Here is a 14,650-nt window from a genome sequence, read left to right as displayed (position 1 = left end):
TTCTTCAATTTACTTCCATGCCCCTGCATTTTCAATTATCCTTAAATTACTCCCAATTTTAATTTTAAAATATCAAAATGGTACACCTACTTCTTCTTATGTTGTAATAAATTGTTGGTCTGGTGGTAAATAAGTTGACTTTTAAAATAGATTCCGACAAACGAGCAGTGTTTGAAATTTTAGAGTCATACTTGTTGAAACGGGTTTAACCCTTTTGATTCCCGTCCAAAGCAGCATCAATTTCATATTAGCAAGATGCATGATGACACATGCGATGAAAATGAAAAATGTATTACATACTGTATCGTGTATAATATATAAACATCACGAGTATGTATAAATTTATTCTTTTTATTATACAGATGATACAGTAGGTTTTATAAATATTTCGTCTACATATAAATTGAAATACAACGTAATTTACAGTGTAAAAACTTTAATTGAATTTGATTTGATCTAAATATTTTTCTTATTTATAATAGATACGTTTAGACAACAATAATATACATTTAGTATTTTTGTCATTCTAAAGTGCATTTATTATTCGAGTAATTTAATTTATTTTTCTACCCTACTTATAACTATTAATCAATACCGAAATCTCAAAATTGTACGTGTATAAAATCTTGGATTGAAGAGGTATTTTGTAATGCTTTACAACTGGGCGCCCTTCATAGATTGCATAGTTCAGATTATGGCATTGCATTCCTGGCTTCATGATTTTGTAATTAATGCTAATTAATCACTATTTATGAATCAATCCATTCAATTAGTCCTCACCAAATCTCCCCAGAAAAAGAAAGTAATAGACCCATATTTCACTAAAAAAAATATTTTATATGTATACAAACAACGCAAATATTATACACGTATGTATAATTCAAGTATTGGGATAGAAAATTTGATTCGAAAAATGTGGTGGGACGTGTAATTGAGGTAGAGAGGAGTTTTTTTTCAAATCAAACTAGTTAGAGTAAGTGTGATATATTTGTTATGCGATTATTTGCATTTTTAAAACTGTACAAACTGTTTTGGGTTGGAATTTTGAGTGGGGTAGATAATGAGGGGCAAGATGGGGAATTCATAAAGGCTAAACTGTCTCATAAGTACTATATAAGTAGTTATGTTGCAGGTTCAAAGTTGGAACTCTGAATCTATTCCCTCAACTACAAATCACCTCCCCATTCTTCTCTCTCCGGACTCTTAGATTGTTGTCTGTGATATGGCGCAGAATGATTGCCATGGAATCCTACAGAAACATTCGCGGATTACCCAGCATCACACAAAGGTACAAGCCTTATATATGTTCCCTCTGCATTGTTGTTTTTACTGTACATATGTAGAAAGCAAAACGTACGAGTTTTCGCTGCTTGCAGGAGCAGTTTGGAGTTAGGGTTGAGCAGCAAGCACGTCGACAGCGGATAAAATCTCCGTCGTCGGCAGAGTTGAACTCGCCGTTGATGGTACTAATTAATATTATTATTTATTTCTCTTTCCTCCGCGGCGGTGTGTGGCGGGGGAACGGCCGCGGGTGGCGGAGCCCCTCCCCTTAAAACATACGTTTTCTTTAAAGAAAAATTAAAATCCTTGTGAAGTGAAATTCCCATGCTATAAAGAATTAACGAGAGAATCAACTTAGGAAGTAATCAGATTTTACACGTGAATATATGGTGGCATGCCCCGCCTTAGAAGCTATTAATTACTTCAAATCAGATACATAATTTTAGGTAAATTGTGATTATATATTTTCGGATTTGACATAATTACAAATATATTTTTAGTATTTAAAAAAATTATAAATATCCATAATTTTAACATTTATCTAAACGAAATTATTCCGTTAGCTTCCGTTAGATTCCCATTCAATTTTTATGGTAAATTGATTAATATATAATTTTGAATTATGATTATAATTTCATATATTATTTTAAAAAAATCAAAATATTTTTATGGACGTATATTTTCAACAGATTATTTATTTTATACCACCCTCTATTTTTCTCAAACTTTTTTTTTAAATTTTTTAGTAAGGGTAAAGTAGTAATGTCAATCTCACTTTTTAGGGTTATGTAATTATTTTTTAGTTGAGGAGAAATATTTGTAATTATTCAACAATGAGATAGTATTTATAAATTTTTAAATAACGAAAAAATATTTATAATTATATCAAATTCTAAAGAATGTAGCTGTAATTTTTTCCAATTTATATGGTATCTAAGTCCGTATATTAAAAAAATAATGTAATTATTCAACACATATTGTCTCTGTATATTGGGAAATTATTATTTATTTTATAAAAATATTTGATTCCATATTGAAAATGAGGTCACCATTTGTGGTACTTATACAGTTTGAGCAGCAGTCAAAAAGCAGCGAGAGAGAGAGAGGTACAAGAGGGAGGAATCAGTCGAATTGGGCCTCTGGTGGGCCTGGAATGCAAGCGATATTCTTGGGCTCTAACCCAAGATCTTGTGGGACTGGGGTTTTTCTTCCCAGAAGAGGAGGTACCGATTTCCAATTCAGCAATTAGCCAGGTACTATGCAATTTTATTGCATGTTTCTGCTCTCCAAATTTGTAGTATTTGCAAAATTCCCCACAAACTTATGGTATTTATAAATGTGGTCTGTGTTAACTTAATTTTTTTTTTTTGTGTGTATTTTTTATTTATGCATGATTTAGGTTGATACATTGGGATTTTCTAAATTAATTATTTTATATTGTAAAGGGTACATTACAAAGGAATTTCTTAAAATTTGCTATAATTACATTACTTATTCATTATTTAAAAAATTAATAAATACTCCATAGAAATTATAATACCAATGGAGTATTTGTTAGACAACCATTTTCAGAAGATATTTGTAATTTTCAAACAACGAGTAAATTATTATAATTATAACAAACTTCAAGAAAATTCATTATAATTTACCCTGTTGTGAAAATAGTTCGAGATAGTTTTGTTGAAAACAGGACTCGTTTTGATGGAAACTGACTAGAAAATTGTTTTTATAATATAAGAACTCATAGTTTTCGAATTTATTATTACTATAATAAAACATCAATTCCCAAAATTTGTAACTAGAGTTCTAAATACTGAGCAAACATTTATTTGAGTTTTAGTATATTATAATTTTATTTTTCTAAAAAAAATATCAAATTATTCTAAAAGTTTTTATTACATGAAATATGCACTTATCTATTTTCATTATCTTTCAGCTTTCTCTCCCGTTTTATTACCTTCTCGAGTGGTTCAAGCCCTCAACCTTAACGTGCACGAGCTTGGGCAACAGATTAAGTCCCAACCAGGTTATTTTATTATGACACACATATATATACTCATTAATTTCTTGCACTAATAATTTTGAAATACTGACTTTTGAATTTTATTTTATTTTATACAGATCAAAATAAAAATATTGTGAGAAAAAATGATGAAAAGTTGGATAAGAAGGAGAAGGTGGATGATGCAATTTGTCTTTCACCAGAGATTTTTCTCCCTAAAGAATGGACGTATTAAAATTCAAGAAGAATAACCGGACGATTTCAAATACCAAAAATTATTTCGTCAGATATAGCATGTAAAAAGAAAAATTGCACCTATTCATAAGCTCCACATTTGTTGTCTTCCTGTTGTTGATATTTATTCATATGATGTAATTTAAATAATATCAGCTACGTGAAGTCTGAATTAATAATTATTTCATCAATTTGTGATATAAAAGTATTTTATTTATCTCGTCATTTTTGTCTTTTATAGTTCAAAATGTTGGATTTGGACATGAAAGTTTGATATATTTACAATCATATTGTATATGTTATCACCCACATGAATTACTCATAAAGGACGTTATTTCTACAGGGTTAAGTATACCTAAATCTCGTATGAAAATACGAAATTATGTTTATTTTTAAATAAAATTTAAAATTATATTTACACTCCTTAATAATTCTCCAAATACATACTAAATTATTACATTGAGATGTTAAATGATGGTAAAATTAAAAATTTATGTAATTTTTTACTAACGTCAGTATTCTTCATCCAATCCATAACAAAAAAGAGTTAGGTATAAATAGTAAATTTTCAAACGGAATGTACACAATGTTAAACTTCTTTGAGGACAAGTGTAATTTAGCATTTTAAAAAGGGTCTAAATATAATTCCCCACCGTAAGTTTATGGTGGGTGTGAATTGTGCTCGTCCCTGTTAATGGTAGAAGTTAGTTGAACAACATGTAAATCATATAATATGCATCATACACCCACTACTTCAACTCTTATAACATGCTGCTATTACTTTCTTTTTAGAATCAAAATTTCATACATTTTATGGTATCTATATATTTACAACTCCAAAAACAAAACATAAACATTTCAAATTAGTGTATTGTCAACATTTTTTTGTTTTAGTTTTATTTTTTTCGATCGAGATTAAATTACTCTTAATTTAGTTGGCTTTAGCGTCTTATAAAAAATAGGGACAGTTACACTCTTCTCTCTTGAGATTAGAGTAATTACACCTAAACTTTCTGTAACACTCCTAAAGTTTGTTTCGATCTAACAAACAAGTTATCTGTTACTCAAAATTCACTCAATTTATTGATATTAACAATCAAATAAATAAAAATTGATATTTACCCTCGATTGACTTATTACTAACTTATTACATGTCAAATAATCTTTTTTGACTAAACTACCCTCATGCATCAACATGTAAAAACATATGGATGTAATTTGATTATAAAAAGATTTATCTGATCTGCAATAAATTAGTAATAAGTCAAGGTAAATATTTTTTTTTATTTTTTTGTTAATATCAGCAAATTTAATGAATTTTGATTAATGAAGGGACTTATTTGTACGGAAGCAAATATCAGGGGTACTAAATATAATTTTTCAAACTACAAGAGATCTAGATATAATTACACCAAAATTTCAAGAAAGGGGAGAGTTATTATTCCAAAAAAATATAGCGTTTTCATGCTAATAAAAGTTATTTATATATCAAACAAAATAAAAGTATAATATTCTCTACATTAATTATCTATATATTGATCGAATTGAAAATAATCCAAATTTTATTATACTTTTTATTTTTAATATGTAAATTTTATTATTTATTTTAGCTTAGAGATCATATATATTGAGATAAAATGTCGATTTTCTAAACCACCCTTATTTCCCCTTTTTTTTTTTTCATAAATAACTAAACTATATTTTTTCAATAATTAATTTTGTCAATAATTTTTTATTTCTACACATTTAAAATTAATTCATTTTTATTTTCTGTGTATACTAGGTCACATATATATATATATATATATATAAATTAGGAATATTTGCCCGAAATAAAAGAGGGAGAGACAGAAAGAAGAGTTCAGGCCGCGCTCACGAATTTGAAAAAGTACCTTAAGAAAACTCAATTCCCTTCTCCTGTCAATACGACGACGTCCCCCTCGGCAAATTCGCAGCGGCGATGGAAGAGGGTGAAGGGAGCTCGGAGATGGAGGTCACGAATATCGATACCGCCGCCGAGTCACTAGATAGCTCCGCCGTTTTCCACGTCGTCATCGACATCCTCGGATTCATTCTGTTCATGCATCAGCAAATCCCCTCGTAATTCCGTCAGAAAATGCTAAAATTTCCACCAAGTACAAGAAAACTTGCTCAATTTTAAATCTTTGTATATTGGTCTTGTCATTTTTGCAGAGTACTTCAGGATATGACCAAGGAATTCGATGAATTGCGCACGGAGTTGGAAGAATTGGTGATTGATTGTAGTTTCTTGTTCTCCCTCCCCCAATTTCATTCTGATTTTTTGAAGCTTAAGAATTTACTACTGAACAGGAAGTTGAGCCGGCGAAAAGCGAAGTGAAGTCAGTATCGACAAGGAGAAAGCAGGCTGCGAGGAAGAGAGAGGTGAAAATGGGGATAAGAAGGTTGGAAAAGTTGATGAATTGCATTTCTAATCTCAAGACTGCACTTCAGTTGATGATTGCAGAAGCTCCGAATGTTGAGAAAATTTCTCTGGTTCTAGGACCTAGTCCTCTAAGGCCGTTGCATGTTTATGAACTGAGTTTTTCACACTGGAGGGCTGTTTCAGGGGATTTTTGTCGAAGTAAAGTTGCAGAAACTCTTTCTAGAAAGGTTGTTGTCGACTCTGGTTGTGGCATTTGGACTTTCTCTGATGTATGGAGTCTTTGACTGTTTGTTATTGTTTCTATTTTTGGATAGGCGATTCGCACAATGATATCAAGGGGTGTTGGATCAGATTCATGTGCTGGTAATTGATATTACTGTTCCTTGTTTCTTGAAGTGCTACAAAGAAGTGTACGTTTCATGGTTTTGAAATGCAGTTTTGGTAAACAAAATGTTTTTAGGTCCTACAAAACTGTTTCTCTTGGTGAAAGCTCCCTCTTACATTGATTTGCCTTTGCACTTTCTTCCCAAGCGTGGGTTACGACAAAATAGGAAGGTAAAAAGTTCACAAGTACCCATTTGTAGTTCCCTGGCAATTTGTTTTATTCCCATGTGAAAATTGCCTTAAATTATGGTCTTATAGAGGTTCAGGTGAAATTATTGCTGAATCTAATAAAAACTAGGTCACTGAATTCCTTTCCCTATTCTTGCTTTAGTTATTGATTATTACTTTTCTGCAATAAGATACCCTCTTTTTGGCTCACGCCTGCATACTTGTGTTGATCTGGCTGTAGGAATTGTTTCACAATAAGAAGTTTGGAGTTATTGCCATAGCCTATAATGTTTTCAATGGTATAAATGAAGGCTAATTATGATGCTGCACACACCTAGGAATCTTGTAACTCTGTGCAACTATTGACTTATTCTGGAAGCTCGCACTACACTCCTATTTGTCACTTTGATATCGCATTTTCAATACCTCTCATACATAACTTTGATATCACAATTTTTATGATATTCTTGTTATATGGATCCATACTGTTTTATCCTTTTTTGTTACAGACGGTGCCTTTTAGATTAAGGTTCAGGTGCAGAACCCGAGTCCTGGGAGTGAATGCTCAACCCAGCTCTGTTGGATTACTGGATTCTACATCAAAGGATTTAATCTGGTATAGTTTACAGGTTCCTGCTGCTTTCTTGAACTCTGCTTATATATGCGGTTGTGTGTAACTGTTGAATCTTATGAGATCAGGATTTTCTGCTTCAAATGTGATATTGATAATCCATTGCACCTTCTAACATGTCTCAAATGGTTGTAGAATAACTTTGTTTAGCACTCAAAATATTTCACTCTCTATCCAGATTTGAGCTGCATCATGCTGTAGGTAATCCTAGTTTTGGGTTTCTGCCGAGCTCCTCTTATCAAATCTTAACTTGTTGCCCTGTCTTCCGGTACCAAATGAAATGTACCAAATTGTCTTTAGGCAATTCACGCGATCTGAGTTGAAAAGAGAAATCCCAGATACTGCCTAGTAGCATCAAAATATTAATCTTATCAGTGCAGGATGCATGGTAAACTGTGAAAACTAGCAATAGGAGACGACTCTAAATTTGACAAGTCCATTTACCTGGCAGGTTTCAGTGTCGGCACACAATCAAGGGCTTGGCTTCCAGGACCTCAACTCCAGAAGATTGATTGTTTAGTATCGCAGAATTTGTAGCATGGCTGGACATGTTCTGATGAATTTGCAGAAAAACGATTCTTGCTACAATTTACAGCACGATGAGCTGTATCCTGTTTGCTCTTTGTAACAGAATCGTTAGCTTACATTCACTACAGTACACTGTTAGCTTCCTTGAAATTGAAAGGGGAGGTTGTTCGGAAAAGAAGTTCATTGTAATAGGAAATATCCTCACCCTTTTCATGCTTTTATCATTTGATTTCTTCTATTAATATCTGAGACAAACTGATAACAGGAGTTTTAGTTTGATGTGTTATATGATAAATAGGAAACAAGAAAAGTTTATAAGAGTTTGTTGTCAATTTATCTTTTAGTAACTATTAATTGTTATTGTAAATTATAAAAATATAATATAAGAATTAAACATTCTTTTTTTTTAATATCAATTTTGAATTGAATATAGAACAATAAGATCAACTTAATCAAAAGTTTGTTTTTATAATAAAGTTTGGCATTTGATTTCAGAAAAATTGATTGAAAATACTGATAATTTCATAATTTAGTAACCCAGGATGTGGTAAAAAAAAATCAATTATTGAATATAATAGTATATTAATTTTTACGTTATAAAAAGATAAACAAACAATATAATCAATATATTGTGTTTTTTTCTTTTTGATTTTTGTAATTTGAATAAAATATCACAAAATTGGGAGAAAATATTTTCACATAAAACTACTTTACAATGGACTATAATATAAAAATTGTTTCTTTTTTTAATTCTTTGACTAAAGTGAACTTTATAGAAGTATGAAGTAGTTTCAGAATTTATTTTTAAACGTTGCTGCTGAAGGAGATGTCAAATATTAAGCTCAAAAGAGGGGGAAAATAAAAAATTCAAGAAAGGCAGATTAATTAGGTCTCCAAACGACATTCAACACTCTTATTATCGCCGGCGATCCCTTCTGACAGTTCGTCTTCCCTACTTCTCGCCCTCGCCGCCCTGGAGATGAAGTTCCAAATCGAAGATGTAACTGTATACTTCCCTTATGACAACATCTACCCCGAACAGTACTCATACATGGTCGAACTCAAACGAGCTCTGGACGCCAAAGGTCACTGCCTCTTAGAGATGCCGACTGGCACCGGGAAAACCATTGCTCTTCTCTCCCTAATCACAAGCTACGTTTTGTCAAAACCCTCCAATCCAGTCAAACTCTTGTACTGTACCCGCACCGTACACGAAATGGAGAAAACCCTAGCAGAATTGAGGTTCTTGCATAATTATCAGGTGAAGCATTTGGGGCCTTCGGCGAGGATTCTCGCCTTAGGTCTTTCATCGAGGAAGAACTTGTGCGTGAATCCGAGTGTTATATCGGCCGAGAACCGGGATTCGGTCGATGCTGCTTGTAGGAAGCTTACTGCCAGTTGGGTAAGGGCGATGGCGATCGAGAACCCGAATATTCCTACTTGTGAGTTTTTCGAGAACTATGAGAAGGCTGCCTCTGATGCGGTTTTGCCTCCCGGAGTCTATACATTGCAGGTTTGCCTTTTGCGGCTCGAAGTTTTTTTTTTTTATAGTACTTCTTCCTAGAAACCAATCGAATTGTTCATTCTCAGTTTCTTTACGTGTTTTTCGTCTTTTCTTCATAGTGTATTTATGCTAACGTTAGCGTCTTTTGAATTTAAGGGCTTTCCACCTTTTAAGTTTTTGCTTTTTAAATTTTATTTTTATTTTAATAAGTTTCTGCTTTGTTTCATTTATGTAGTTGGAAAAACTGATTGCTAAATATTTTTCCTTCTACTAGTTTCTGGGGTATAAGAGAGATTGATTGGGTTGAGGTTTGCTATCTGTAGTTGTATATATATGGTAAATTTACTATCCTCAAAGTTACTGTCTTTGTTTATTATCCCATACTTTTAGTTTTTTGCAACTGAATTTCCGGATGTGAGGCATCTTTGAAACTTGCAACACACATTTGAATTACAAGATATGTTCTTTATTGAATTCTCTTGCATTGAATTGGTGGAAATGTTATGGAAGTTTTGCGTTAGAGGTTCACAAGGTGCTTTTATTGCTTTATTAACTATTCCTTTGGGAACCAGAAATAATGGATCTTGACTTTTAGTCATTTTAATGATTCCTGAAGGATTTAAGGGCGTTTGGCAAAGAAAAAGGGTGGTGCCCGTACTTTTTAGCACGTCATATGGTGCAATTTGCAAATGTGGTGGTGTACAGCTACCAGTACCTCCTTGATCCCAAAGTTGCTGGAATCATATCAAAAGAGATGCAGAGAGAGTCTGTTGTGGTATTTGATGAGGCCCACAATATTGACAATGTATGCATTGAGGCACTTAGTGTTAGTGTAAGGATGCAGACACTTGAAGGGGCAACAAGGAATTTGAATAGGATGTCCCAGGAGATTGAGAGGTATATGCATTTGCTAGTTTGCTTATATTCATTTTGTTGTATGCTTTAACCTAAGTTCTATATTTAGGTGGGTATAACACTAGAAGTTTTGATAATGTACATGATTACACTAAGGGATTATTTATGCTCAGATTTTAAGGTTATCTCCTGGAGTGTGGAAAGCCTTCTATAGCTTCCTTATGCAAACATCCTCCTTTTGTACCTGCTTTTGCGGTACTGTTGCCATGCTTGGCATTGTTCTTATGATTGAAAAGTCCATATGAGGAATTTACTCTTATAAGTCTGTTAAACTATGTGGTTATCACTAGGAAAAGGATCCTTTTTTCAGACGTATAGCTGCGAAGCTCATGGTGTACATAAATAATATTTTTGCTCATATGAGTTAAATTCTCGGGAGATGAGCTGCATTAAGGAAAAGGAGTGTGAAGAGCTCATATTTGGGTGTTGTTCTTTTGACTATCATACAGAATGATTAAAGATAGTCCTATGTGGAGTTTTAGATATTCATTGACATGTCCTCAGAGGTGAATGGGAAAAGTAATTTAATGCTTAAAAGAAATTGTAATCTGTACTTTTCCAAGAGTTTCATCAGTTCTGTAAGCTGCACATGCCCATGAATTTCCTCTTTTCGTAACTTTTATAGTTACCTGTAAATCGTTTAAACTTTGAAAGATTACTTATTTCTGGTCAAACCATAGCTTGATGAATTAGTTTAATACAAGTAGAAAACATAAAATTTGTTGTGAAGGGTACACATAATCCATGTTGTAATTATTTCTCCTAAAAGGAGTATGATGAATTTTCCTTTTGTTTCTAGAGAGGGATAAGAACTAGCATTTGATTATCTTTTATCTTAACTTTATTTAACATGGTAGGAAGGTTAAAGGCCACCGACGCTGGTCGATTGCGTGCAGAATACAACCGGCTTGTTGAGGGGCTGGCACAAAGGGGGAACCTTCCTAGTATGTTGAATCAACTCATAATTAATTTGAATCAAGCATGCAACTTGTCAATGTGATTGTTCTCACAAAGAATATCTTTTTTCTCACAGTTACTGACACCTGGTTTTCAAATCCTACCTTGCCTGAGGATATATTGAAGGAAGCAGTGCCTGGAAATATAAGGCGTGCAGAGCATTTTGTGTCTGTTTTGCGCAGATTGGTCCAGTACTTTAAAGGGCGTTTGCAAACAGAAAATGTTGAAAAGGAGGGGCCTGTTACTTTTGTTGCTTCCATTAATGCGCAAGTTGGAATCGATCAGAAAATGCTGAGGTTTTGTTATGACCGGCTTCACTCTCTAATGTTAACTCTGGAGATAACTGATACTGATGAATTTTTACACATCCAAACAATTTGCGATTTGGCAACACTTGTTGGGACCTATGCTCGAGGTTTTTCTATTATAATTGAGCCTTTTGATGAAAGGATGCCACATATACCTGACCCTGTCCTCCAGGTATTTAGCTTTTATTTTGTCACTGGCGTAAAATAAGTGCTCAGTTTAATTGCATTTCCAGCATATGTGATTCGTGATAACAGTTCTTGAGAGTTTTCTACTGGTAAATTCTTTTATTGGATAAACTTTTAAAGCCACTGATCCAGTGGCACCTAGCTGTAGTTTATTGAGAACTTGCGCCGAGTATATTTATCTTTTCGTCTACTTCATTTGGTTTTAGAATATTTTTGTGAACAATCGGTTTCTTGGTGCTATCCATCGCCTCTGTAGATGCCTTAGATGCTGCTTAGTTTCTCATGAAACACTTGTGTTGGTTTTCAGCTATGTTGCCATGATGCTTCTCTTGCCATAAAGCCCGTGTTTGAACGGTTCCAATCTGTTGTTATTACATCTGGGACACTTAGCCCCATTGATCTCTACCCTCGTCTTCTTAATTTCAATCCTGTGGTTAGTCGAAGCTTTACAATGTCCTTAACAAGGGATTGCATATGCCCTATGGTTCTTACTCGTGGAAGGTAATTTAGTGGCTTGTAGAACCTATATTTATGATCTTAATTTCATTTATTTTGAGCAGAAAAATGTGTTGCCAGGTTTTAACCTCTTCCCTTTGTGCCTTGTTTTTTTAGTGACCAGCTTCCTGTGAGCACGAAATATGATCTAAGAAGTGACCCTGGTGTGGAGAAAAATTATGGCAAACTTTTGGTTGAAATGGTGTCTGTTGTACCAGATGGAATTGTGTGCTTCTTCGTCAGTTACTCTTACATGGATGGAATTGTTAATAGTTGGCATGAATCTGGAATTTTGAAGGTAAACACTCTTAAAATTCTTCCTGAGAATTTATATGTTGGTTTACAAGTCAATTAAAGATATCTGCTCTTTGGCTTTGGTATGCGCTGGTTTCATTTTGAATGTGTTACAGGAGATAATGCAACATAAACTCGTCTTCATAGAGACTCAGGATGTGGTTGAAACTACACTAGCACTAGACAATTATCGTAGAGCTTGTGATTGTGGAAGAGGTGCTGTTTTTTTCTCGGTTGCCAGGTAACTTTCCATATAACATTGGGCAGCCCCGGAACCTACATCCTGGATGGTTCTTATAGTTATGCAATTAATTATTTTAAAGTTTTTTCTGGATAAAAGCAGAAGTCCTATAGAAGGAATCAATTGGAATTGGGGGACATGAAGTGATTAAGTACATGAAAGCATGAATTGACAACAACTGCAAAAGAAATGCACAACATAACTGATAATGGTACATCAGCGAAGCATGAATTAATAACTATAGTGGTTTTCTCTATCTATATTGTCCATCTGATAGCCATCAAAGTTGGCATCTGTTAGTTTGTCTTTATTACCAGCAAACATTCAAGCTATAGTTGATTAGCTGACATTGAGTGGATGTTCAACCTGAGTTTCCTGCTTCTATGTAGGCTTTTGTACATGTCCCATTTTCTGTGTGTTATCTGACCATTACTTAATTTTACTTGTAGGGGAAAAGTGGCGGAAGGAATAGACTTTGACAGACATTATGGCAGGCTTGTAATCATGTTTGGTGTTCCTTTTCAGTACACACTGAGCAGGTTAGCTGCGGTCTCCTTTCTAGTGGCTTACAGTATTTTCTTTTACTGCTCGTGTTGGCTCTAAGTTCTTTCACTTGAAGACTGGTTTAGTGCAGGCCTTGGTTGTGTGTGTGTACATATATCTTTTATATATTGTGCTCAACAGTTGACATCTTTTTTTGCCTGCTTGAACAGCTTCATTCACATTCTTAAATTCCATCTAGTTTGCATATTGAGACTGTTTACATATCCTATATGAGGTCACAAGTGTGTTTTAGAGTTGCATTTGACCTTATGGATTTCCTTTGTCTGCTAAAGTTCTATCATCTTATTTCATGTTTTCATGTTGCTGACCCAGTATTCTACTGCAGAATATTGCTTGCAAGATTGGAATATTTGCGGGAGACTTTCCAAATAAGAGAGGGCGATTTTTTAACTTTTGATGCTTTGGTACTTTTAGTTGTAACTTGTTTGTTCTTTAAGAAGATCGATTGCTATGATGTACTTACACAATTTGGACATGTTTCTCAGAGACAAGCTGCCCAATGTGTGGGACGTGTCATCCGATCAAAGGCAGATTATGGGATGATGATTTTTGCTGACAAGAGGTAAGTATCCTTGTTTCTGACACTGAAGAAATAAAAGCCATCTGGAAAATCCTTACAGATGTTTTGACTCCTCGTATACTAATTCCTGTATGCTATATCTTTCAACAGACAGTACCTTTCTATCGGGTAGTTCAACAATTGGACATGTTATTTACTGCTGTTCTGTTTATTATTCCACCACTAGGTATAGTCGTCATGACAAGCGCTCGAAGTTGCCTGGTTGGATACTATCACATTTACGCGATGCCCACCTGAACTTGAGCACTGACATGGCTGTTCATATTGCAAGAGAGGTATGCTATAATGTTGCCATCAAATCTTGAAGTACTTCCCAAATAGTTTAAGGAATGAATTTCGTTTCAGCTCACTCATCTTTGTCATTTGATATTTGTGCATCGGTTGAATGATACTTTTCATTGAACTTTGAAGTCTTCAGGACATTTGTTCATAATCTCTGGTTTCCATGGTTTCTCATATTTGTCTATATCTTTGTTTTCACTAAACGTGCAGTTCTTGAGGAGGATGGCTCAGCCGTATGACAAGACCGGTGCAATGGGTAAAAAGACCCTTCTATCACAAGAAGACTTGGAGAAGATGGCGAACGGGGCTGGAGAAATGTTGTTTTGAGGACTTTTTTGTTTTTTTGCACTTCCAGCTACTCAAATTATTATTTACTGGAGAGGGCGTTTTGCGGAGGTCCGGAAATTTTGTGTAAAACTGTTTTCCTTCTTAATGAGGACAGATTTTTGTTTTGTACAAAGGGATTGGAAATTTTTTTGTAGCTTTCTTGTGATGATCATTTGCATGAACTTTTGTGGGTCGCCATGGTGCGGCCAACATGTAAGCACGTTTTCTCTATCATAGTTCTATAATTATTAGCACACTCGGAGACCGGAGTGGGCAGCGGGCGAGAAAACCCCGTACGGAGATAACTGCAAGCCTGTACTTTTGCGCAAAGACTATACATCAAATTTGGCCTCCGTTTAACCACA

General features: G+C 34.1%; 2 protein-coding genes and 1 long non-coding RNA gene across 3 annotated transcripts; all 3 read left to right on the top strand.

The window, feature by feature from the left end:
- LOC110012193 lies at nt 1,148-3,731 on the top strand. The gene is made up of 5 exons (XR_002287360.1): nt 1,148-1,288; nt 1,377-1,463; nt 2,351-2,534; nt 3,218-3,307; nt 3,403-3,731. It is a non-coding gene; the product is annotated as an uncharacterized LOC110012193 (long non-coding RNA).
- On the top strand, nt 5,351-7,952 carry LOC105163256. The gene is made up of 7 exons (XM_011081539.2): nt 5,351-5,617; nt 5,711-5,768; nt 5,849-6,148; nt 6,236-6,284; nt 6,382-6,476; nt 6,983-7,089; nt 7,556-7,952. The coding sequence occupies exons 1-7, from the start codon at nt 5,478-5,480 to the stop codon at nt 7,614-7,616; spliced, it is 810 nt and encodes a 269-aa protein (XP_011079841.1). The 5' UTR covers nt 5,351-5,477; the 3' UTR covers nt 7,617-7,952.
- Nucleotides 8,435-14,502, top strand: LOC105163254 (DNA repair helicase XPD). Its single transcript, XM_011081538.2, has 12 exons — nt 8,435-9,145; nt 9,753-10,033; nt 10,913-10,995; nt 11,085-11,488; nt 11,810-12,003; nt 12,115-12,295; nt 12,408-12,532; nt 12,982-13,071; nt 13,422-13,500; nt 13,582-13,658; nt 13,843-13,951; nt 14,169-14,502. The coding sequence occupies exons 1-12, from the start codon at nt 8,612-8,614 to the stop codon at nt 14,283-14,285; spliced, it is 2,274 nt and encodes a 757-aa protein (XP_011079840.1). The 5' UTR covers nt 8,435-8,611; the 3' UTR covers nt 14,286-14,502.

Source organism: Sesamum indicum, linkage group LG6, assembly GCF_000512975.1.
Source record: "Sesamum indicum cultivar Zhongzhi No. 13 linkage group LG6, S_indicum_v1.0, whole genome shotgun sequence".
Lineage (NCBI taxonomy): Eukaryota > Viridiplantae > Streptophyta > Magnoliopsida > Lamiales > Pedaliaceae > Sesamum > Sesamum indicum.
Note: the sequence above shows the minus strand (reverse complement) of the source record. Positions and strands in the feature narration are given on the sequence as shown.

Excerpts from the sequence above, each read along its gene's own strand:
- LOC105163256 (XM_011081539.2), top strand. The coding sequence starts at position 5,478 with ATGGAAGAGGGTGAAGGGAGCTCGGAGATGGAGGTCACGAATATCGAT. Across the intron at positions 6,149-6,235 it reads CAGAAACTCTTTCTAGAAAG|GCGATTCGCACAATGATATC; the intron begins GTTGTTGTCGAC and ends ATTTTTGGATAG. Across the intron at positions 6,477-6,982 it reads GGTTACGACAAAATAGGAAG|ACGGTGCCTTTTAGATTAAG; the intron begins GTAAAAAGTTCA and ends TTTTTGTTACAG.
- LOC105163254 (XM_011081538.2), top strand. The coding sequence starts at position 8,612 with ATGAAGTTCCAAATCGAAGATGTAACTGTATACTTCCCTTATGACAAC. Across the intron at positions 9,146-9,752 it reads CCGGAGTCTATACATTGCAG|GATTTAAGGGCGTTTGGCAA; the intron begins GTTTGCCTTTTG and ends TGATTCCTGAAG. Across the intron at positions 12,004-12,114 it reads ATGGTTCTTACTCGTGGAAG|TGACCAGCTTCCTGTGAGCA; the intron begins GTAATTTAGTGG and ends TTGTTTTTTTAG.